The sequence below is a fragment of the Balaenoptera borealis genome (genome assembly GCF_965194805.1).
Source record: "Balaenoptera borealis genome assembly, chromosome: 2".
Lineage (NCBI taxonomy): Eukaryota > Metazoa > Chordata > Mammalia > Artiodactyla > Balaenopteridae > Balaenoptera > Balaenoptera borealis.
The window spans coordinates 81,708,289-81,731,004 of record NC_138867.1 but is presented as its reverse complement, the minus strand read 5'-3'; the positions used below and the strand labels follow the sequence as shown (position 1 = coordinate 81,731,004).

The window sequence follows — 22,716 nt, the reverse complement described above, 5'->3', positions numbered from 1 at the left end:
AAAGCACAATATTAAAAATTAGCACTTAGTTTCTAAGGACTTCAGAGATGGATATTTGTATGATCTTTTTATTCCTCACAACCCAGAATTATAGCTATTTAATAACTAGGATAAAAAAAGAGGCTGAGCATAGATCATTTTGCAAACTATGGTGGTGTTTCATTTTGTTTCACTATTCATTGACCACAGACATAACACATTTTTTTCGAGAGACTGTGTCTACCTGTTTGCCTTCCCCTATTCCCCAAGGGTGAGTATACCTTTCCATATAATAAATACGTATTTGGTGTTATGTTTGGAGATCTTTTTGAGGGCTCGGAACAAACTGTTTAAACAGACAGTAGACTAAAACTTGAATATTTCCCACATGTGAAAATAATTATTTTGGGAATGAAGCTACCGCATTCAAACTCATTTGACTTGGAAGGCAGTCCTTTACATCAGATCAAATAACTGAAAAATGGGATTAGAAAGTTTCAGAAATTATCATTAACCTGGGCTGACTCAACACTGATCTGTGGACGAGAAAAATAATGAACTGTAAAATAATTCTGACTTAAAAAAATGGTTTAAAGGAGAGAAGCGGAACACTCCCGTGCTTGAAAAGATAGTGTTTCTTTGGACAGATCTAAAAGGTTGTAACTGAGGCCCGCAGTTACAGTTATGAAACAAACCGTCAACTAAATTACAGTACGTTAACCTGCGACAGTTACTAACGTCTCTCGCGTTGCATTTTTTGTAGTGATTCGGCACCGCACCCTCCCCCAGCCCTCCAGGGAGCGACCTGGAAACGTTCTACACGTTTTTTTCCTGAACCGGGCACGGGCTACCCACAAATGAATCAAGAAGGGTCACAGGGTGTCAACAACTCGGTCTCTGTTTTCTCTCCGCCTCCTCAGGTGCCCGGCTCGCACCTCCCTTAGGGAGCCTTTGTCTCAGGTCGCCTAAGCGTAGGAGGCGGCGGGAGGTGACCACAGTGGTCCAACAGTTGGGTTCCCAGGCTGCATGGTGTGACGCAGCATCCCCCTCCCCGCCTTTCCAGACAGGCGCTCAGACCCGGCGCGGGGCCGAGGCCTGGGCTACCGACCCCACGTTCGACCCCGCCCCCTCGGCTTATCCAACACAGCCCTTCCGCGGCTCCCCAAGCCCCATCAGTCTTCAATATCTCCCCACCCCCGTTTCCCTAGTTCCTTCTCGGGCTCTCGGTCGTGACGTCCTTACGCAACCGTGCCAAGTGACAGTAGCGTCCATACCCGCAAGGAACGAGCCTGCAGCTCCCACTTCCCGGAATTCAACTCCAGGCCGCTAAGGGAGGGAGCCCGAGCAAGGCTTAACAGCCCACCGCGGTAGCCAGAGTCCGGCAGCCTCTGCGCGGCCGGCGTGCGCGTTCCCATCAGTGCGCGTGCGCGCACTCGCTCTCCGCCCCGCCACAGCACCAATCGTTTTCTTCCTACGCCCCACGACTCCACAACGTAGCCCCTCCCACTGTCCGCGCGCCAGTTGGTGGAGTTCCGCGTGCGCGCGCCCGCTTGCCCGCCTCGCGCCCAGTGAGGAAGGGGAGTGAGCCGAGAAGCTTACGTCGCGCGGGAGGCGGAGGCGACGGCTAGCTCGGTGGCGGCGGCGGCGGCGGCGGCGGAGGCGCCTACGACGGAGACGGTTGCGCTCGCTCTCTCGGCGTCATGGCGGCTGCCGGGAGCCGATAAGCGGCGGGAGCGGGAGCGCGCGCGCGGCCGCGGTGAAGACGACGAGTCGTTACTTCTTGCTTTTGCTGACCTCGCCGTTGGTGCTTTAATAATGAATTGATTGTTGGATCCGCTCCGCAGGGTATCGCGCGTTAGAGCCGCGGGCCGGGGCTTCCCCTTCTTCTCCGCGTCCTTCCCCTTCCCCCTCGCCCTCACGGACTTCTGCTTACCCCGAAACGCCCGGAGCCCGAGGACTCTCGGCGGCGGAGACCGCGGGCCCGGACACACGGGAGGCCGCCGATCGAGTTGGCTCTCTCCGCCCCGCGAAGCCTGCACGCCCGCCGGTAAGAAAGGGGTCGGCGGGCGGGTCAGGATGTGGCGGGGAGGACGGGAGCTGGCCAGGCGGAGGGCGGGGGCGGCGCGGTGCCCGGGCTGCGGCCCAGCCGCCGGGCGCCGGGCATAGGCCGGGGCGGTCTTAGAGGGCCGGCGGCGGCGGATGGGCTCGCCGCTCAGGGGGCGTGTGAGTGGCGAGCGCAGGCCGGCGCTGCGGAGCGCATCCTCTCTCCGGACGGGCGTGCAGCTGGCGGTCGAGCCCGGGCTTCCTCGGTCTGGGGCCGGCCGGGCCGCGAAGGGAAAGCTGCGAGACGCGAGCGGTGCGCTTGGCCGGTGCGTGGGTCCCGCCGCCACCCGGGCTCCCAGCACGTGGGGAGCGGCGGGGAGGGGGAGGGGGCAGCAGCCTGGGCGAGCCGGGAGGGCGCGGGGTGGGTCTGTAGGAAGTTTGAGGCGGGAAGGGAGACTCCGGGACCGGGATGGAGGCCCTGGGAGGGATGGGGGTGGGGGGGTGCGTCCGGGTGGCAGGCTGATTGGAGCGAAGCTGCGACGGACGGGGGAGGAAGGTTTCCAACCTCCTTTCGAGAACCGCTTGAAAACTTAGCAGGAGGAAAGCAACTGATAAAAGACGGGGCAAAGAAAAGGCGAATTGAAGAGGTTTAAGGATTTAGGGAAGAATCATTGTTAAGACGCGTGAAAGGCAGGAGAGAGCTGCGGGTGCTTGGAGCTTCAGAACTTACGGTTGTAAGAAGGGTCTCAGAAAGAGGACTTAACTCTGAGAAGGAAAATGAGGAGGAGAAAGGAAGTTACAAAGTACAGAGAAAGCCATTTTGAGGGGCGAAAGGGAGGTGAAAAGGAAAGAACGAAAAGAGGAGTGAACTTTCTCAATGAAGAGAGACTTTCGGGAAGGAGAGGCAGTTTGTTAGAGTACCTAGATTTTTAAGATCTAATTGTTTAATAGTTAATCTCTTTGGCTAGTTGGAATTAATATTTAACATTAGGAATAAATGTTGCGTGAAATAATTTTTAGATAACAGTTCTTGCTAAGTCTACTGGACTGTAGTTTCTGGAGAATTAAAATCCCGATCTAGATGCAGAGTTTGCTATGATTAAGTTGGCAGCAGCCTATTTCCCCCCCCCCCCCCCCCCACTCTTTTTTTGTGGAATGGAAGTAATCGTAGGAGTAAATTCTCTTTGCTGAGGTCGGAGGACAGCTCTGCTCTCAGTCGTCTGTATCGGTACTTTCTGGCTGGGGAAGGATCTGACGTCTCCTTCCCCCGCTTCTTCCTCTCCCTCCCCTGCCAGAGATCTCCTTTGTTTATTAGTGGGTGGCTTGTAGGTGACTCTCCAGTGTTGTGCTGATATGTTGAAAGGTGGAAATGTTTTGTCTTGGTCCATGATTTCTGCCGCAAACCCCTTACTTAAAAAATCATAGTGTATATTCTGTTACCTTTTTCCCCCAGAGGAATCTCTGCTTGTCCAAACTGGATATATACTGTATTATTTAAACTTAAAACTGCACTATCGGTTTACCTGTGAAAGGACACATTTATTTTGACCTGTACATTTTTTTGGCTAAGATTATATGATACACTTTTTCTCTCCTGTTCTCATGTGAGCATTTTCAACACTTCCCCTCGCTCTGGTATACGAAGTCCTTCGTGATAGGAATTAGTGCTTGATTAAGGTAACCTTTTTCCCCCTTATTTCATTTGTTTGGCCATGTAATAAGACTCTATTTTCTATTCTTGGAACGTAGGTATATGTTACATACTACCATTTTGCTTTAGTTTTTTGTCTATAATGTGTGGTATATACACACGGTTGCAATTAGTCTAAAAGTTCTATCACTCCACAAATATTTTAATTTTTTCTGTCAAAAATAAGCAGTGGTGTGTTAAACTCTAGTAAGTAGTCAAGAATGTAGTTAATAGAAGCCTAGGTATTTTGAGAAAAAGACCCCTACCGCTTCCTTACCACCTCTAATCTAATTGGCGTAGATAGATTTGTATAAGTTCCAAATAGACTTATTTATCTTTTTGTCTACAGGAAATTTTCTCACTTTCTTAATTTTTTTTTTTTTTTAGGTGAGTCAAAAGGGTCCCAGGAAACCTGTGAATGTTGAAGAAAATTCGTCTGTGAATTTTTGATATTCAAAGAGGAGTCAGTATTTATATTCATCTTTTAAACTGGGAAGATTTATATTTTATTTTAAAACTTCTTGATATTTACAATGAATGGACACAGTGATGAAGAAAGTGTTAGAAACAGTAGTGGAGAGTCAAGGTAAGTACTTTATTATCAAGTTTTTATTATGAAAACAATTTAAAACTTATGTGACTCTTTTTAGTTTTTCTAATAGGTGGCAGAGTTTTCAGATTCAGATTCACTGTTAGCTCTCCAAACATTAAAAAGTTTCTAATAAATAAAGCTTTGTTGAAAATACAGAGTTTAATTATTTTTTTCCATTGAGATGCACAGAGAGAAATTTAAATATAGAAAGTTTGGGATACTTAAATCTCTTTGGAGATTTATATTGTTGGGGTTAATAATTGAAACTAGAGCAAGTAAAGGAAGACATTTAAATTGATTTGACTGTTACTGCACTCTTCAAATAAAGACAATAAGAATTTCTTTACTCATTTTTTTCTGGCATTTTGTCTTCTATACCTGTGCTGTCCAATGTAGTAGTCAGTAGCCACATGTGGCTATTTAAATTTAAATTAGTTTAAATTACAAAATATTCAAAATTCAGTACTCAGTCACATTAGACACATTTCAAGTGCCGAATAGTCACATGTGGCTAGCGTCTACCGTGATGAATAGAGAAAAATAGAAAACATTTCTATCATGGCAAAGGTTCTTTTGGACACTGCTGATCTGGACATTTGTTAGAGTCTTGCTGCAACACTTTTTTCCCCCATTACCTTTTCAAATTTGAGTTTTAATTATATATGACTGAGTTAAGAGTTCTTACGTGGGCCATGTCTTTGCAAAGAAGATATGGTTTATGGGAGTAAGCCATGTTAAGCTATTTTAATGTGTAAGAAACCTCTTCAAATACAAAGACTTTTAAAATTCTTCTGTAGCCCCCCAGTTTTAAGTTACCAGCCACGTTAATAATGCAATCCCATGTAGTTATATATGCTTATCATATAGAGAGGTCAGGAATATGGACATTGGGGTCAGGCTGCCTGATTACTTACCCAGTTGTACTTATTAGCTGTGTGAATTAGGGCTAATTTTTTAACCTCTGAGACTTTGATTTTTGTATTTATAAAATGGGGATTATAGTATTATTTATCTTATTTGAAGTTGAGGATTAAATGAAATGCTACCTGTAAAGGTTTTAAAATAGTTCCTGATATAATGAGCACTCTATATTATTATAATTAGCATCAGATTTTATATAACATAGAATAATACATAACTGAAACATTAATTACAGTGATGGAGAAATGTGAAGGACAAGGAACAGGAAAGTTTTGGCAGTTAAGAGGGCTTCAGGAAAATGTTGGATAGAAAATGAAGCAGTGGGATATGTATTTGACCTGAGGCTTGGGATTTTCTGGTTATGCTAGGTATACTTTAGTTTATCAGTTTCACAGGCAGACAGTTTGGATAACAAGAACATCATAGAAAACAAGGAGCAGTTATGGGAAGCAGAATGATTTAGTAAACAAGTATTGGTCTAGGAGTTACAAAACCTGAGTTGACCTGTCTCTGCACTAACTAGTTCTCTGAATGACTTCTGAACTGTAAAATAAGGAGAGTTGAATTAAACGATTTTGAAGTTTCATCCTACTACTTCATATACAAAGTATTTAACAACAGAGTTTAACTGGAAGCGCCAAAGTTGAAGGGCTAAGCTAGAAGACCTTTGAATTTCAGCTTTGATTCCAGTCTCTACAGGTATATTGACTGGAGTAAGTGAATAGGAGAGTCACATTGTCCACATTCTCTTGTTCATTAGTGAACAATGAAATGGTTAATAGGTAGAAATATCTAGGGGAAACGCAGGAGCCTAACTACCCATGGAATAGGAAATAAGGCTCTTGAGAGTAAATCTTCTGGTTGAACATGTAGAGAGATCACATGCTGTTATATTCTGACCCCTTACCTTTTCCAGTAATCTTTTATGTATTTTGCTGCCATATGTAAAACAAAGGGGGAGTCGTAAATCAAATTTGATATAGTAGAGATGAAAAAAATTAAACCCTGTGAAATCAAATTTACTTGAATCTTTTACAATGCATACTCATTTTAAATAATTGCAAAGTATATTCTCCAATTATTCTGAGTCATTATTTACACCATATAGATTTTATGTACTTCTGAGAATTGTGGCTGTCAGGTTATCTAATTCTTGCAACTGCCTTGATGTTTATCTGAAGAAGGGAGACCTGCTTCTGTTTTCCTTTCATTTTCTTCCTTTCTGCTGTTATGCTGTCCTTTTCCTTTGCTCTACCGAAGTTACTAAGCCTCAGTGCCCCCATACCAAAAGCTTTCATAACAAGGCAGTACAGAGAAGGGAGATTGTGCTTAGTTAAAAGAGTGAGGTGAACTTTATAGATACAGGGATTTTCTTGCAAAAACCAAAAGTCACCATAACTATGAATATTAATATAGAGTGATGAGGGGAGAAATATGCTTTTTTTTTAATAAAGCACACATCTTTTTTTTTTTTTAATTAATTAATTGGTTTTTTTTTTTTTTTTTTGGCTGTGTTGGGTCTTCGTTGCTGCGCGCGGGCTTTCTCTAGTTGCGGCGAGCGGGGGCTACTCTTCCTTGCGGTGCGCGGGCTTCTCATTGCAGTGGCTTCTCTTGTTGCGGAGCACGGGCTCTAGGCGCCCGGGCTTCAGTAGTTGTGGCGCGTGGGCTCAGTACTTGTGGCTAGCGTGCTGTAGAGCACGGGCTCAGTAGTTGTGGTGCACAGGCTTAGTTGCTCCGTGGCATGTGGGGTCTTCCCGGGCCAGAGATTGAACCCGTGTCCCCTGCATTGGCAGGTGGATTCTTAACCACTGGGCCCCCAGGGAAGCCCTATGCTTGTTTTTAAAATTGATATATGCTGTAAAATTTGATTGTTATTGGCTAGAATTTTTACATGTATTTTTGCTTCAGATTTCCTTTTTTTCCTTCATGGAAATTTATGAAATGAAGTAGAATTAAGCAAGAAGTCATTTGGCATTTTTAGTTGGTATGATTAGCTTTCTACTCAAGTGTCTTTTTTGATTCTTTTGATATGAAAACCTTTCCATAACCATTGACAGAAAGGAAGAAGAATACACGGGAGAACGTCTCTTTGGCTGTGTTGTAACTGACAATTTTGAAACTTATTTACTAAGAAACGTGTGTCAGGATGCACCTGTACCTCAATTTCAAGTTAGCACAAAGTTTATTATATAACTGAAGTTAAGCTTTCTGAAGATACTATTGGAAGATTTCAAAGCATCAGTTCCCAGCTGTGTAGATTTCTGTTGTTATTTGTAATGAAGTTTTTCAAAGCCTGGTTAGACATTTTTTATTTTAAAGTTACCTTGAATGATGATTTGCTCCAGAAATAGATTTGTGGGTAAAGACCAGAAATACATGGTTACATTTTACTAATTTTTGGATGATTGATAAATGCTTAATACTCAAAAGTAGTTTCTCTGCTTGCCTGTAGATTAAATTTTCAATAATGTAAATTTGTCCATGTAAATTTGAGAATTTATTTTAATTGCTTTAATTAATCTATATAGTATGCTTATGAAAAATTATCACAGAGTGAAGGAAATTTTGGTGATGTGTTGTAACAGTCTTACCTACTTAGAATTGATCTAGAGCTGGCAACTGAGCTATATTGACCTGATTCTAAAAGAATTTTTTTTAAAAAAATTTATTTATTTATTTATTTGGCTACATCGGGTCTTAGTTGCTGTACGCGGGATCTTCGTTGCGGCACGAGGGCTTCTCTCTGGTTGTGGCATGCGGGCTCTAGAGTGCATGGACTCAGTAGTTCTGGCACAGGCTCTCTAGTTGTGGTACACGGGCTCAGTAGTTGTGGCACACAGGCTTAGTTGCCCTGCGGCATGTGGGACCCTAGTTCCCTGACACGTATCGAACCCTTGTCCCCTGCACTGGAAGGTGGACTGTTAACCACTGGACCACCAGGGAAGTCCCTAAAAGAATTCTTTTCCTTGATATATTATAGCTTTTTATAGCATTAACAGTGCTTGACCAAATATAAATATGTTTTAAATATATGTGTGTAAATTTTATATTTACTTAGAGGAAGTCTGTTGCAATTAAATTTCCTTGGCTTACTGAAAATATTTTAATTGTTTTATGCTTCAAGAATCTTTGGGTCTCAACTTTTGAAGTGTTTTGAGTAGGCAGTGAGTAGGAAATATGATCAATGGAAATGTTCTAAATGAAAATCTCATTTTTAGAAATTCAGAGTCACTAAACACTAAAGGCTTTGAGAAAAAAGCCAGATAGTCGAAATGACCTGTTAAATTTAAGGAACACCAAGTCAAAGTTAATTTGAAGACAGGGCTGCATATTTCACCATATACCTGTTAGTACCCTATCAAAGACTTCTATGGTATACCAATTTTGGAAACATTGCTTTTATGTATACACATACCAGCAAGATTTCTTGCCATCAAAATCAGTTTCTTTTAATAAATGAAATTGAACATTTTTTAAAGGCAATAGAATGATATTTCCTGAGTTTACTTTGATGTTATCTCAGAGTTTTAAAAATTAATTAATTAATTTTTATTTTTGGCTGCATTGGGTCTTCGTTGCTGTGCACGGGCTTTCTCTAGTTACAGTGAGCAGAGGCTACTCTTCATTGTGGTGCACGGGCTTCTTATTGCGGTGTCTTCTCTTGTTGTGGAGCACAGGCTATAGGCGTGCGGGCTTCAGTAATTGTGGCGCATGGGCTCAGTAGTTGTGGCGCACGGGCTCTAGAGTGCAGGCTCAATAGTTGTGGTGCATGGGCTTGGTTGCTCCATGGCATGTGGGATCTTCCCAGACCAGGGATCAAACCCCATGTCCCCTGCATTGGCAGGCGGATTCTTAACCACTGCGCCACCAGGGAAGTCCTCAGAGTTTTTTTAAAAAGGTTCAATTTATTCTTAAATTTCAAAAGTTTTTGCGAAGAAGCATTTTAAGGAAGACAGGAAAATGTGAAATCACAAAGCCAGAATGTCTAGAAATCATTGAGTTAAAGAAACTGGTTTTTAAAATTAACTGTGATGTCATTAATTGTAGGAAAGTATGACTGTTTTACATCTCATTTTTTTGTTAATCCCTATTTCTTGATTCAGTATGTACTTTCTTCATCTTTTCCTACTAGTTTTTTCTTTCCTCAAATATCTTGTACATGCTACTGAATCTCAGATCATTTATTAAGATCATTTTTTATGCTTTGAAAACTCAATAAACTGTTAATCAGGAGCTTTGGTAATAGGTTACTCTCTCCAAACAGAATTCACGGAATTAAAATTTTCCGGGGACTTCTGAAAGTTGTGGTTAATCTAGATTACTGTAGTGTATTTAGACTAATTTTTAATTGGTAAAGATAAGAGAATTGTATGTGATTTGACTTTGAAAGACATTACTTTTATCTTCACAGGCATGAGATAATGTGGGGGCAAATATTAATGTGTAGTTGCCCCTTTTTTATACTGATTAAGTCATTGCTTATTTAAGATATTGATGACTTGTGGGTTATAGCTGGTACAGTTCTGTGTTTAAAAATACGAGTATTTGTGGCGAAGACATAAAGTTTGATGGAGAAAACTTTTTTTTTGTATTTTTTATGAAAAATTTTAAAACATTACAGAAGTAGAAAAGTTATAGCTCCAGTTGTGGTACTTGGTCTAGCAGCATTGGCATCACCTGGGAGCTTGTTTGTAATGTTCAACCTTGGACCTCACCCCAGACCTCCTGAATCAGAATCTTCTTTTTAACAAGATTCCCAAGTGATATGTATTCATAATAAATTCATATGCATATATATGAAGCTGTTTGCATGGAGTCATTCACCACCTTGCTACTTGTTGTTATTGAGTTTATTACACATGCTTTTTATTTTCTGGGAACCCCCCAGAGAACTGTGTCATAGGCCATGCAAGCAAGGAGCTGGGTACGTTTCATTTCACAGTAGTAATGGCAACCAGTAATTACTGAGCTCTTACTCTGACTGAGCCATGGTGTACATGGTGCATTACATTAATTTATTGTAGGTATTCCTTCCAAAATTCCTGTGATGTATTTAGTACTATGTTTCCCATTCTCCAGAAGGGGAAACCAGATTTATAGCCTTTTTAAACGTCTTAAAAAAAATAAAACAACTATTAACCAAATTTCAGATTTTACTTGGATTTTATTGTTTTTCCATTAATGCCCTCTTTCTATTCCAGGATTCAATCCAGGGTACCATGTTGCATTCAGTTGTTAACTCTCCCCAGTGTCCTCTGATCTGTGAGAGTTTCTAAGTCTTTCCTTAATTTCTTTAACAGTCTTGAGAAGTACTGGCCAGGTATCCTATGAAACGTCCCCCAATTTGGCTTTGTCTGATTTTTTTTACTAGGATAAACCAGGGTTATCAGTTACCAGTTTTTAGAAAGAGTATCACAGAGACGAAGTGCTCTACTGGTCACATCATAGGGGGAGCAGAATATCCACTTGACATTACTGATTATGTTAACCTTTATCATTTGACCAAGATAGTATTTGCCAGGTTTCTCCACTATAAAGTTACTGTTTTTCTCTTTCCATACTGTATTCTTTGGAAGTAAGTCACTATGTCTAGCCCACTCTCAAGGGATGTGGTGAGTGGTGGCATGGGTGGGAATTAAGTTCTATCTCCTGCTGGGAGGGAGTAACTACATAGTATTAAATGGAATTCTTCTATAAAGAAATAATTTCTCCCTCATTAATTCCGTCATTCACTTATATAAGCATGGACTTATTATGTATATTTTATTCTTTGGATTATAATCCAGTAGGTTAATTTTAATTTTTCTCAAATTGTTTTAGCCTTGCCCATTGGGAACTCTTTCAAGTTGGCTTCTGTGTTCTTTTTACACCCTCCCATTCTTTTGCCCTAGAATCAACCATTTCTCCAAAGAACCCTGGTTTCTTTTATTGGAGAAAAGGGTATTAGAAACCAAGATTTGGGTGCTGGGTTGCTACTCAGGTGTCACTGCTTCGAGGCCCTGTCAGTAGACAGAGCAGAGTTATAGCAATCTATAGATGTTTATATGTACTAAACCATGTGTATCTATAGTTGTTTCTGTGTCTGTCCATCTGTGTACATTTTTTAAAGTTTTATTTATTTGTTTGTTTATTTATTTTTGGCTGCGTTGGGTCCTCGTTGCTGCACGTGGGCTTTCTTTAGCTGCGGTGAACAGGGGCTACTCTTCGTTGTGGTGCGCGGGCTTCTCATTGTGGTGCACGGGCTCTAGGCACACGGGCTTCAGTAGTTGCAGCGCATGGGCTCAGTAGTTGTGGCTCCTGGGCTCTACAGCACAGGCTCAGTAGTTATGGCTCACGGGCTTAGTTGCTCCACGGCATGTGGGATCTTCCTGGACCAGGGCTCGAACCCATGTCCCCTGCATTGGCAGGCAGATTCTTAACCACTGTGCCACCAGGGAAGCCCCCATCTGTGTGCATATTAGGGTAAACATGAGTTAGTACTGTTGTCCCAACTCTAATCCTATACTACAGGATTCATCCTAATCTTCCTTTCTTGTACTTTCGTAACTTCCGTCTCTAATAGAGAGAAGCCTGGCTCCCACCATCTGCCATCCACCATGCATGTACTCCAACCTCAGTATACAAGTAAAGTAGTTTCAGAATTTTTAGGCTATACCCCCAGAAGAAACAGATTTACCAACTAAAATACAGTGTTTATGTACAGTGTACAGTTCCTATTATATTTAGCCTTATGATTTCTAGTCAGAACACTGATTTCCAAAGTTACTCAAGGTAGCTTTCTTCCCCTCATCCCCTTCAGTGTGGTTATGTCATAAATTTGTAATAGTTAGATTCATTTATCAGTTTGCATTCTATCCTGGGATCCTCAGTCACATGGGTTTATGTTTTAAACTTGCATATATTACATTTACTCTGTGATATACAGTTTCATGGGTTTTGACAAATGCATAGAATCATTTATCCTCCACCCCAGTACTGTACAGAATGATTCCTTTACCCTAAAAGTTTCCCTCTGTGTCCCAGATCTGCTGAATGAGAATTTTCATTTTAACAAAATTCCCAAGGAAATGTATAGGCATATTAAATTTATATGCATATATATGAAACTATTTACCTGGAGTCATTCAGTATCTTGCCATGTTTTGAAATTATAAATTAAGTTGCAGAGATTATTTTGATCTAGAGGCGATAATGGAATAGCCAAGTTTAAATACACAATCAAGTGACTATACTCAAACTCATGGGGTCGTATAGGCATTCAGGTGAGGTGAAAGAAAATGGAATTGGGCAAATCACTGGAGTCAGGTAATGGGCTATATGGGAAGTCTTCATGGAGCTTTTGAACTTTTGTAATCTTAATGATCAGAAATGATGTGGTTTGGAAAGAAAAGAAGAACAAATGATGTATATCGAGAAACATGATGGAGAGGAAGGTTTTCACAGGATTCATAGTCCCCCAGTAAAAGAAGTACAAGTTCCCTAGTGCAGAGAATGTGTTGGACATCTTAGTTTCGCAGTTCTTGTCCCTGAGGTTTGTTTAGTGTCATATTGAAGTTTTTGTATGGTTTAGTCCCAGGTGGAGGAAGGAGGAAAAAAGGAAGCATAGCTGAATAAACACTACGAGTATTAAGAGACACCCATGGGAGAGTATATTACCCATGTGAATGGACTGGTCAGACCCACTGGTTTCAGAGAGAGACTCTAGGAATCTCTTGTACCAGAATCAAGTTCTTGTGTATTAATGACTGAGAAAATTGCTGTTTATAATTAGGAGTATATTATCTGTCATTGTGATATGAGGTGACTGCTTAGAAGTCAACTTTAAATAAATGTTAAACTGAATTTGAAAGTTTCTTTGGTGTGGATAGATTGAGATTTCAGTTATTGAGGTTAAAATACAGAGACACACAAAGTTCTGGCTAAACAGTACTGGCTTATGGGATCCACTGTCTACAGTATCTATCAGAGCTGTGGCATAAGGCACAAAAATAGTGGGGAGCACTTTTTTTAATGAAAACCATTCCCATTAGCTATTTCACATCTCTCCTGTTACTGCTTTTAGAAATACAGTTCTCTGTCCTCAGATAGTTATTTAATTTAGATGATTGAGCAACTACTATGTGATGAGTATCATTAGATGCTAAAATTTGAGATTATTCTCTAAAACTTAAAATCAAGAAAGAGACAGACCTAAACCTTAAATGTCTGAGTATCAGGTGGGTATGGTAAATACAGAGAGATACAGTCTGCAGCAGTTCAAAGGTAGGAGACAAGGAAGTTTGATCATAAGACAGATGGTTAATCTCTGTATCAAACCCAATATCAGAATGAAATTTTGTGCTTTTTTTTGTTTGTTTTTGAGAGATCATTTAAAACCTCTGGTAACCTTAAATTTTACACATGTTGAAAGTCCTTGTTATGTGGCTTTTATGGTGGTAAGGTGTTTTGACAGGCTTAGGCAAAAAGCAAAGAAAAATTTTTTATACCGAGGAAAAATGATGTTAGAAGGCAATACATTATGCTGAAGAGTTTTTATGTAAAGGATTGGGGCCATTGGAAAAGAGTGGAGTTAGTCTAAATTCCCTCAAAGAAGGCTGTTCTTGTTTTTGTGCTTGAGGTAGATTATAATATGATGATTGCCATCTGATGCAAATACTACAGTATTTCCAGTTCTAAATTACTAAATCCTGAATTACATTAATAAAAGGAAGAAGTTTGATCTGAAAGGAAATTTTATAAGAAAAGAATTACAATTAGGGGTACATGAGAGCTGAAAAGGTAAATAATCTCCTTATTCCAGTTTTAGCATGTATTTTATACCAAAGGTTTGACCTAGTGTGCAGTAGTTTATCTCAGTCATACTGTACTACATTGATCATTTCACTTTTTTTTTAACTAAATGACACAGTAGATGGAGGTTCTTATGTGCAGCACACTCTCATGGGTATATGCAGACTGTGATGAAATACCAAATTACAAATGATTTTGTTAGAAAGTAAAATATATAGTGCTGGGAACTTTGTTTTCTTGTGAGAGTAAAAGTAATTTAAAAGCATATAAATATTTTAAAAACCTTTTTAAAAAAGCAAATTAATCAAATGATTAATCTTTTAAAGATTGAACTTTTAAATGTAGACATTTATTTTATTCTTTGTGCTAATTTTAAAATTGTGGATAATTTCAAACATATGCAAAAGTAGTGACAATAGTAAAGTGAACCCTTGTGTATACGTCATCTAGCGTCAACATATTTCATCTCATGGTCAATCTAGTTTAATCTGTAAATCCTACCTACTACTCCTCCCCTCAATTACTTTGTGGATTGTTTTGAAACATTATATAATTTCTACATGTGTTAGACAGGTGTTCCGCATGATAGGTAATACTAATGGGGAAAAAATATAAACGTTAAGTTTTGCCTACTTTTTATAATTATAAATAATAGAATTAGAGGGTTTTATCATATCATTGATATTATAACAAATTTCATACATGTTTTATGAAACTTGTTAAGTGACTTTGAAGTGTATGTATACATAGTCCTTATTTCTCATCTGATTCCCTGAATGCTTATTAGAGAAACTTTTGAGTTTACTGTCTTTACTTCAGATTCAGCATGACTAAACCCAGTCATCTTTGAAATTAGTCATGCTAAATGTTACCTTTCTTAGCATCTATTTCTAGCAGTTTTATTCTCATTTATTCAGTTAGAGACTTTAAGAATAATACTGTACTTTAAGAAGAAGAGTTTATGATAGAATTTTGCATTGGATTGGTAATTTAGAATGCTGAAAGGAGCTGTTGTGTGTGTTCTTTACTTCCTAACAAAGGCAGTAACTGGTTTTCAGACCCATGAGGATGAATACTTTCCAGATTTTCTCAAACCTTTGATAGTTATTTTATGGACTGTAGTGAAATATAAGGATAACAAATTTTAATACAATGTAATTTTATAGAACTTGAAGGTGATCTCATCTTAGTTATCATCTGGCTGAACCCTTCTCATTTTCTAAGTGACTGCTTCTAGGCTAATATATTTTAAATAGTGGGTTGCAACACCTTAGAGGACCATAACTGGATTTTTTTTTAATGGAAGAGAATAATGTAAACTAATAGTGTTCCTTTTGTAGAGTATTACTTCATCAAACTTTTGTTACTTTACATGTGTGCATGTGTATACTACATCATGATATAAAATGTATTTATTATTTAAGTCATGATCCAAAAAGTTTAAAAGCCATTGCCTTTGACCACTAATTTGTATTTTTTTTTAATTGTAAGTGCTCAATACCTGCTAATTTCCATATTGTTTCTCTAGCTCTGTTGAAGTGGATAATGGTCTATAAAAATAACTAAAGGCCCCAACTTAATGAATTCCAGGATGTAGTTAGAAGAGAGATACATGTATAAGCATAATTTGTAATATTGTGAAGGAATTATTAGTAACATATGAGCAAAATATTGTGAACACATGGGCTGGAACAATTACCTGTCCCTAGAGAAATTGGAGAAAGTTACGTGAAGGATAGGATATTTTTGAGTAATCTTAAAGGGTGAGAAGTTTTGTCAGTTGCTTCAGAGAAGAAGTGTTTTCTAGAGGGAAAGTGTGGGGAATACACCAATACCCAGCTCTAAAATTACTCCCTCCATGAAGCCTTGCATCTAATTTCATTTGCCCTACCTCCGGTTCCTCAATCAACAACTGATCCATCCTTATATCTTTTTTTCCTTTTTTTTAATCATCATCCTTATATCTTTGATTCTCGCAAGTTTTACTTTTCCCATGGCATTTTGTCCCTGCTAGAAACTCTTGTTCAATACTTGTTAGTTGAAGAGATGAGCAAACGAATTCAAATTACATATGTATAAAACTTGTTATTTCAAAAGTGTTTATTGCAAAAACATTATTATAGCATATCAGTTAGAGAACCAATTAAGGTGCCATATATACTAGAGTCCTCAAAACACAGGGTCTCAAAATTAGTTACTTCTTTTCATTATCAGGTAAGTGAGCTCTACCTCTTGAGGTTATCCAGGTACTCTGGCTAGTAGGACAGCTTTGTTATCTGTAACATGTGGCTTCTATTGCTCCAGTGGTTGCCATCTTCAGTCAACAGGAAGAAAATGGGAATGGGGAGGATTTAAGGCAAGCCAGTTAATGTTTAAGGCTAAGATGTAGAAATTTCATATCACTTCTAGCCATAATCCGTTGACCAAAACCTGTTCACATAGCCACACCTAGCTGAAAGAGATGCTGGGAAATCTAATCTTTAGCTGGGTGGGCATGTGCCATTTAAAACTGGAGGGCCAGTTATGTAATACCAAAGGGCAAGCACAGTGGATACCGGGTGAGTGGGGAGGGGCAAGTAGACAACATTCATATGGCACAACATAAAGGGATATTAAAAATAAATCACTCCTGGGCTTCCCTGGTGGCGCAGTGGTTGAGAATCCGCCTGCCAATGCAGGGGACACGGGTTCGAGCCCTGGTCTGGGAAGATCCCACATGCCGCGGAGCAACTAGGCCCGTGTGCCACAACTACTGAGCCTGCGCGTCTGGAGCCTGTGCCCCACAACAAGAGAGGCCGCGATAGTGAGAGGCCCGCGCACCGCGATGAAGAGTGGCCCCCGCTTGCTGCAACTAGAGAAAGCCCTCGCACAGAAACGAAGACCCAACACAGCCAAAAATAAATATAATAAATAAATTAATTAAAAAAAAAAAAAGCAGAGGTTCTTTTTTTTTAATTAATTAATTTATTTATAATAAATAAATTAATAAAAAAAGCAGAGGTTCTTTTTTTAATTAATTAATTTATTTATTTATAATAAATTAATAAAAAAGCAGAGGTTCTTTTTTTAATTAATTTATAATAAATAAATTAATTTAAAAAAGCAGAGGTTCTTTTTTTAATTAATTTATTTATTTATAATAAATAAATTAATAAAAAAGCAGAGGTTCTTTTTTAATTAATTAATTTATTTATAATAAATTTTAAAAAGCAGAGGTTCTTTTTTTTAATTAATTAATTAATTCACAAATATATTTTCAGAATATGTCAGGTAGAGTGCTAGAAAGTAGGGATACAGTTGTTAAGTAAAACACCCCTGTGCTCATACTAGTTTATGTTAAGCATACACTAAGTGCCAGATACCATGCTAGATGTCTAATGTAGTCTAGGGGAAGAGGTCTAAAACTAGGGAAGAAGGTGGGATGAAGATTAACAAGTTTTCCAGGTAGGGAGAATTGCTTTATACCAAGGCTATGAGGTGAGAAAGCATGGCAAATTCAAGGGCTAAAGGAGGTTAGTGAGACTCGGGTGCAGAATAGAGATATTTAAGATAAATTGGAGAGGTAGGCAGAGATCAGATTTTAGTCATTTTATCCCAAGAACAAAAGTGAGTCATTAAAACTCCTCAAGGCGCTAGCTTCACCAGAGGCTATGAGATGGGGCCAAGGCATATGTAATTGAAAACTTGGAGAGGGATGGTCATCTTCATGTTTGTTAGAGTTTGAAAAGCATTTCTCAGAGGTATCCATAGATACATTTTAGTTATGTGGAACTCATGAGGAAGTAAACCATTGACGATAGCTGCACTAAAGCTCCTAAAAACTTAACTTGAATAAAACAATTTAAAAATGGATTTAATGTCTTAGAACAGAATATTAATTTTTCATGGTCACTCAGGTTATTAAGAACATTCACTTACCATAACCTTGGGAATATTGGAAAAGAATATTGTCTTTTATATTAAAAGAACCTGTGCAGATGTGAATTTTGAGCACTTTTACTACTGTCAGACAGCTGGAAATTTTGAAGGTAAATCAGAAGGGCCAGACAAGGGAGCATCTCCTAGCTGAGTCAGCCCGGTTGAGTAGCCTTCTGGGAAGTACAACCCAACATTTCTGCTTATGTTTCATTTGTCAGAACTTTTAGCTAATAGCCATACTTAGCTGCAAGGAGTTGTTGCTGTACACTTTTTTATACTGTGTAGACCATAACATTGGGATTTCTGTTACTAAGGAAAAGAAGACATGCTGAGTTGGGTGACTAGCAGTTTCTGAGGCAGCTGTTGTATACAGCTGGTCTTTAATTTCCCTTCCTTAGTGTTTTTATCTTTCCATGTCTCTTAAGGAAAAGCTTTATGCAGTTCTTATATTTTTACCTATTCAGCTTGGCCATTTTATTGACTGAATATTAGATACTTTTATTTTTCATGCCACTGAATGTTTACTTACTTGCCTGTTTCATATGCATTTGACTTCTGCAGCTTTAAAATTTCCTCATCTTTGTACCTTTTACTACTTGAATATGAGATACCACAATATTGAATATTAGTGACAAAATCTTGTGGTATTGGAAAAAATTATTTTTGTTTATTAACATTTTAATTTTGAATTAATTTCAAATTACAGAAAAGTTGTAAGAATTTCAAATTACAGAAAAGTTGAAAGAATAGTTCCTGTAATACGCTTCTGCCTGGATGCACTGATTTTTAGCTTTTTGCCACATTTCCCTTTTATTCTTTCTTTTTATACATATATGTTTATATACATGATATTTATGTAATATGTATTTATTTTTCCTGAATAATTTGAGAGTAGGTTGAAAAAATCATATCCATTTATGCTTTTAAAACTTCAGTATATATATTTTTAAGAACCAAGGAATTCCCTTATATAAGCCCTGTATAGTTATTATATTCACGAAAATTTACGTTGATATAATACTTTAATCTTTATTCTGTATTCCAGTTTGGTCAATCATCCCAGTCATCTTTCAGTACAGGGTTCAGTCTAAAATTGGATTTGGCTGTCATGTCTCTTTAATCTCCTTTAATCTGAAACAGTTCCTCTTTCTTTGTCTTTCATGACATTAGCATTTTGAAGGCTATAGGCTAGTTATTTTATAGACTATATCTCTCAATTTAGGTTTGTCTTATGTTTACTTATGATTTGATGCAATTTATGCATCCCCTTCACTCTGCATCCCCTGGCTGGAGGACTGTGTGAGTGATGATATGTCTTTCACAAAGGTATCACATCTGGAGGCTCATGTCTCTGTCCCTATTGGTGATATTAGTTTTGATCACCAGGACAGGGTGATATCTGGTTTTTCCACTGTAGTTTCTAATTTATCCATTAATACAGCTAATAAGCAATTTGTGAGAAGATACTTTGAGACTGTGCAAATACCTTACTCATCAAACTCTCCCCCTAGATTTAGCATCTTTTGATGATTTTTGCCTGAACCAGTGTTTTCTATGATGATTGCAAAATGGTAATTTTCTAACACTGCCACCCTGTCCACATTTACCAGTTGGCATTCAGAATTCTTTCAGCCTGTCATCTGCCATCTGTCTGTCTGTCTTTCTACCTACCTACCTATCATCAGCATGGACTTGAGGATTCCTGTTTTATTTACTAGGTAATAATCCTTTACTGTCTGTTTTGATGCTCAAATCAGATTGAGCTGATGGAAGCCCCTTCAAGTTGGCTCCCATATCCTGTTTTTTTCTTCTTTTCTCTTTAGTATTTTGCTTTTTGGCACAGCAAGCTTGTTTAGGTTCATCTGGTGCCTTCCCTGTCCCAGCCTTAGAATCTGCCATTTCTCAAAGGACTTCTAGTTTACTTAAGTGTGGATTTGTATTTAGGAATCAAGACCTGGGTGCTAGGTGATTGTAAATTTAAAACTTCAAAGGGGATATATTTACATTGGTTGATAAATAGCAAATAAGAAGATACACTGCCATAAATACAAAAAAGATATATGCAGAGGGTCACTTTTTTGTGTCATTGTTTGTGGTATCAAAAGACTGGTTCATCTTTGAGGGCCAGGTTGAAACTATGGTGTATCTACAAAATGGAGTATATGCAGTTGCATAAAGGAAAGGGGACTATATCCCTACACTGCTATGGAATGACCTCCAGGATACAATGTGTGTATAATATGACATTTATATAAGATTGTAAATATGTTAATAATCATTTGTGAAAGGGGAATATAAATATACTCTTATTCATAATTTGCTTATATTGAAAAAGGGAAAATAAGTGAAAAACTTAAAAAAATAATTTCTGAAGGCAGAGAGAGGTCATGGTGTAGAGGAGACAAGGATGGAAGCTGGATTTTGATGATAACTTTGGTAGCTCTCAAGTTGGATCCAAGTAAATAATAAAGCAACATTAAATCAAAGTGAATAAAAAGCAGTTCCTAAAAATGAAAAAAAAAAAAGCAAATGACCCTAATTAAACAAAATTAGTGACCATACAGAAGTTTGGTGATCAAAACTAATATCACTAATAAAATATCACTATTTTAGTTGGCTTCAAAGCAATAATTTGATAGTAGGGGTGAGTATTCCTGAAGGCCAAGAAGAATTGTGAAGAAATCTTAACTTTTAGTTCAGACGTCTTAACTAAAAGTTAAGACATCTTAACTTTTAGTTAACATTGTTAATCAGTGTTATTGCTATTTTGAAACTGTTATGTCTATTCTAAGGTAAAGCAAATAAATAATTTTATTAGTGTCATTTGGAACCAAGAAACTCAACCCAAGTGATGGTATAAATATAAAATCAGAGAAGTAAAAAAACCTACAAATTTGACTTGGAAATACAGTGTAAATCCTTAATGCATTGTCTCTAAAAATACACGTATCCTAGCTCATCTTATTAAAAAAAAAATCTTAAAAACAATGACCAATCCAGTAGTAATAGGCTCACCCAGTACGCAGATTGCAATTTAATTTCCAGCTTAAACAGAAGCAGGGCTTTTTTTTTTTTTTTTTAATAAATTTATTTATTTATTTTTGGCTGTGTTGGGTCTTCGTTTCTGTGTGAGGGCTTTCTCTAGTTGCGGCGAGCGGGGGACACTCTTCATCGCGGTGCATGGGCCTCTCACTATCGCGGCCTCTCTTGTTGCAGAGCACAGGCTCCAGACGCGCAGGCTCAGTAGCTGTGGCTTACGGGCCCAGTTGCTCCGCGGCATGTGGGATCTTCCCAGACCAGGGCTCGAACCCGTGTCCCCTGCATTGGCAGGCAGATTCTCAACCACTGCGCCACCAGGGAAGCCCAGAAGCAGGGCTTTTTGATGAAATGCCTGAGTTACAGTCTGAGGCAAGAAATATACAAGATGAGCGTGGTTCATCTCATCAGACCAGAAAGTGAGGAAGCTATCAAAGACGACTTGAGGTCTTGTGAAAAGGATTCAGGAAGTAGTAAAGGGTTTCCTGTTCGCTAAAGAGGGGACACTTTGGGCATTAACAATGATAATGGATTGTTAAAACTCATCAAATAACTTCAAATCCATGAGTTCATAATGAGACTTAGAAAATTACTGGTCTACTTACTTTGAAAGGATGCTAGCAATTTAACTCATTTTGAAAGCTGGAAAAGAAGGAAAAGAAATGAAAGTGCATTTCCTGTATGAACTGTACCTCAAAGTTAACAAATATGGTGAGGGAAATATTCTCCTTATAGAAGAAGTATTCCACCTACTAGTGAATAAATGATATAATGGGTAAATAAAGAATGATATAATATCACCATTTTACTGCCTCTAAATAAATAGTGGATGAAGTCCCTGTAGGGGTATGAGGAACTGTATAATGGAAGGATAAGGCTGAAAATAACCTGAACACACAGATCAAACAACCTCATACAAAAAGAGACAACCAAACATTGTTTTTTCTAATAGAAGTCCACAACAACTCTTAAAATACATTCTTGCCAAGAAGAACTGAATTTAAATCTGAGCCTCTAGATCTAACAGTTTACAAGAAATACAAGGGACAGAAAAATCTGTCAAATAATACCACAGAGATGCAGTCAGTAAAATCTGGAAAGCAGGAAATGTCTGCAGGAAAAACTGCCTAATTTATTCCACAAAATAAATTGCAAGGGGAAAAAAAAGAGGGAGAGGGAACTGTCAGGTTAATGAAAGAGACTTAAGAAATATGTGATTCAGTTGCAGTGTATGAACTGTGTTTGGATTTCCAGTCTATGAAGAAACAAAATCAACTAAAGAGATAAACTAAACTGGATATTTAATACTATTTAATAATAATATCATATTTAACATTAAGGAATAAGTGATTTTGTTTTAAAAATGATACTCATTTTGTGGATGTTTAAAAATAGTAGGGGTTTTTTTGTTGTTTGTTTTTACATATGAGTACTAAAGTATTTATGGATGAAATTTTAACATGTTTGAGATTGTGTGTTTGTGGGAAGCTGGATTATTTGAAACAAGATTGGTATGAGTTGTTAATTGCGAAGCTGGTTGTTAGATAAATGGTAATTCATTATATTCCTCTCTTGTTTATATTTGAAATTGAGCATAGAAACAAGCTTGAAAAGAAACTTTAATTTGAATTGCTATTTTATGTTTAAATGTTGTATTTCTACTTAATTTACCCTAAGAAAACTATAATTTTATCAAAGTACCCATAAACATGGTGGTGGGTTTTTTTTTTTTTGGTAAATTGAGGAA

General features: G+C 38.3%; 1 protein-coding gene and 1 long non-coding RNA gene across 15 annotated transcripts in view; one reads left to right on the top strand and one right to left on the bottom strand.

Moving 5' to 3' along the window:
* Window positions 1-1,394, bottom strand: part of LOC309622505 — a 134,569-nt gene extending 133,175 nt beyond the window's left edge. For 7 of the 9 annotated variants that reach the window (XR_014240922.1, XR_014240923.1, XR_014240924.1 and 4 more), the window contains exon 1: window positions 1,254-1,361. This is a non-coding gene — a long non-coding RNA (uncharacterized lncRNA). Of the gene's footprint in view, window positions 1-1,253 lie in introns of all 9 variants that reach the window. The other 2 variants (XR_014240920.1, XR_014240921.1) reach the window with 2 other exon arrangements.
* Window positions 1,395-1,544: 150 nt separating this feature from the next.
* The window catches only part of CHD1 (chromodomain helicase DNA binding protein 1), a 75,392-nt gene continuing 54,220 nt past the window's right edge, over window positions 1,545-22,716 (top strand). For 2 of the 6 annotated variants that reach the window (XM_082374990.1, XM_082374993.1), the window contains exons 1-2: window positions 1,546-2,026; window positions 4,100-4,298. In XM_082374990.1, the coding sequence (XP_082231116.1) occupies window positions 4,246-4,298 (53 nt within the window). In that variant the 5' untranslated portion in view covers window positions 1,546-2,026; window positions 4,100-4,245. Of the gene's footprint in view, window positions 2,027-4,099; window positions 4,299-22,716 lie in introns of all 6 variants that reach the window. The other 4 variants (XM_082374992.1, XM_082374988.1, XM_082374991.1 and 1 more) reach the window with 4 other exon arrangements.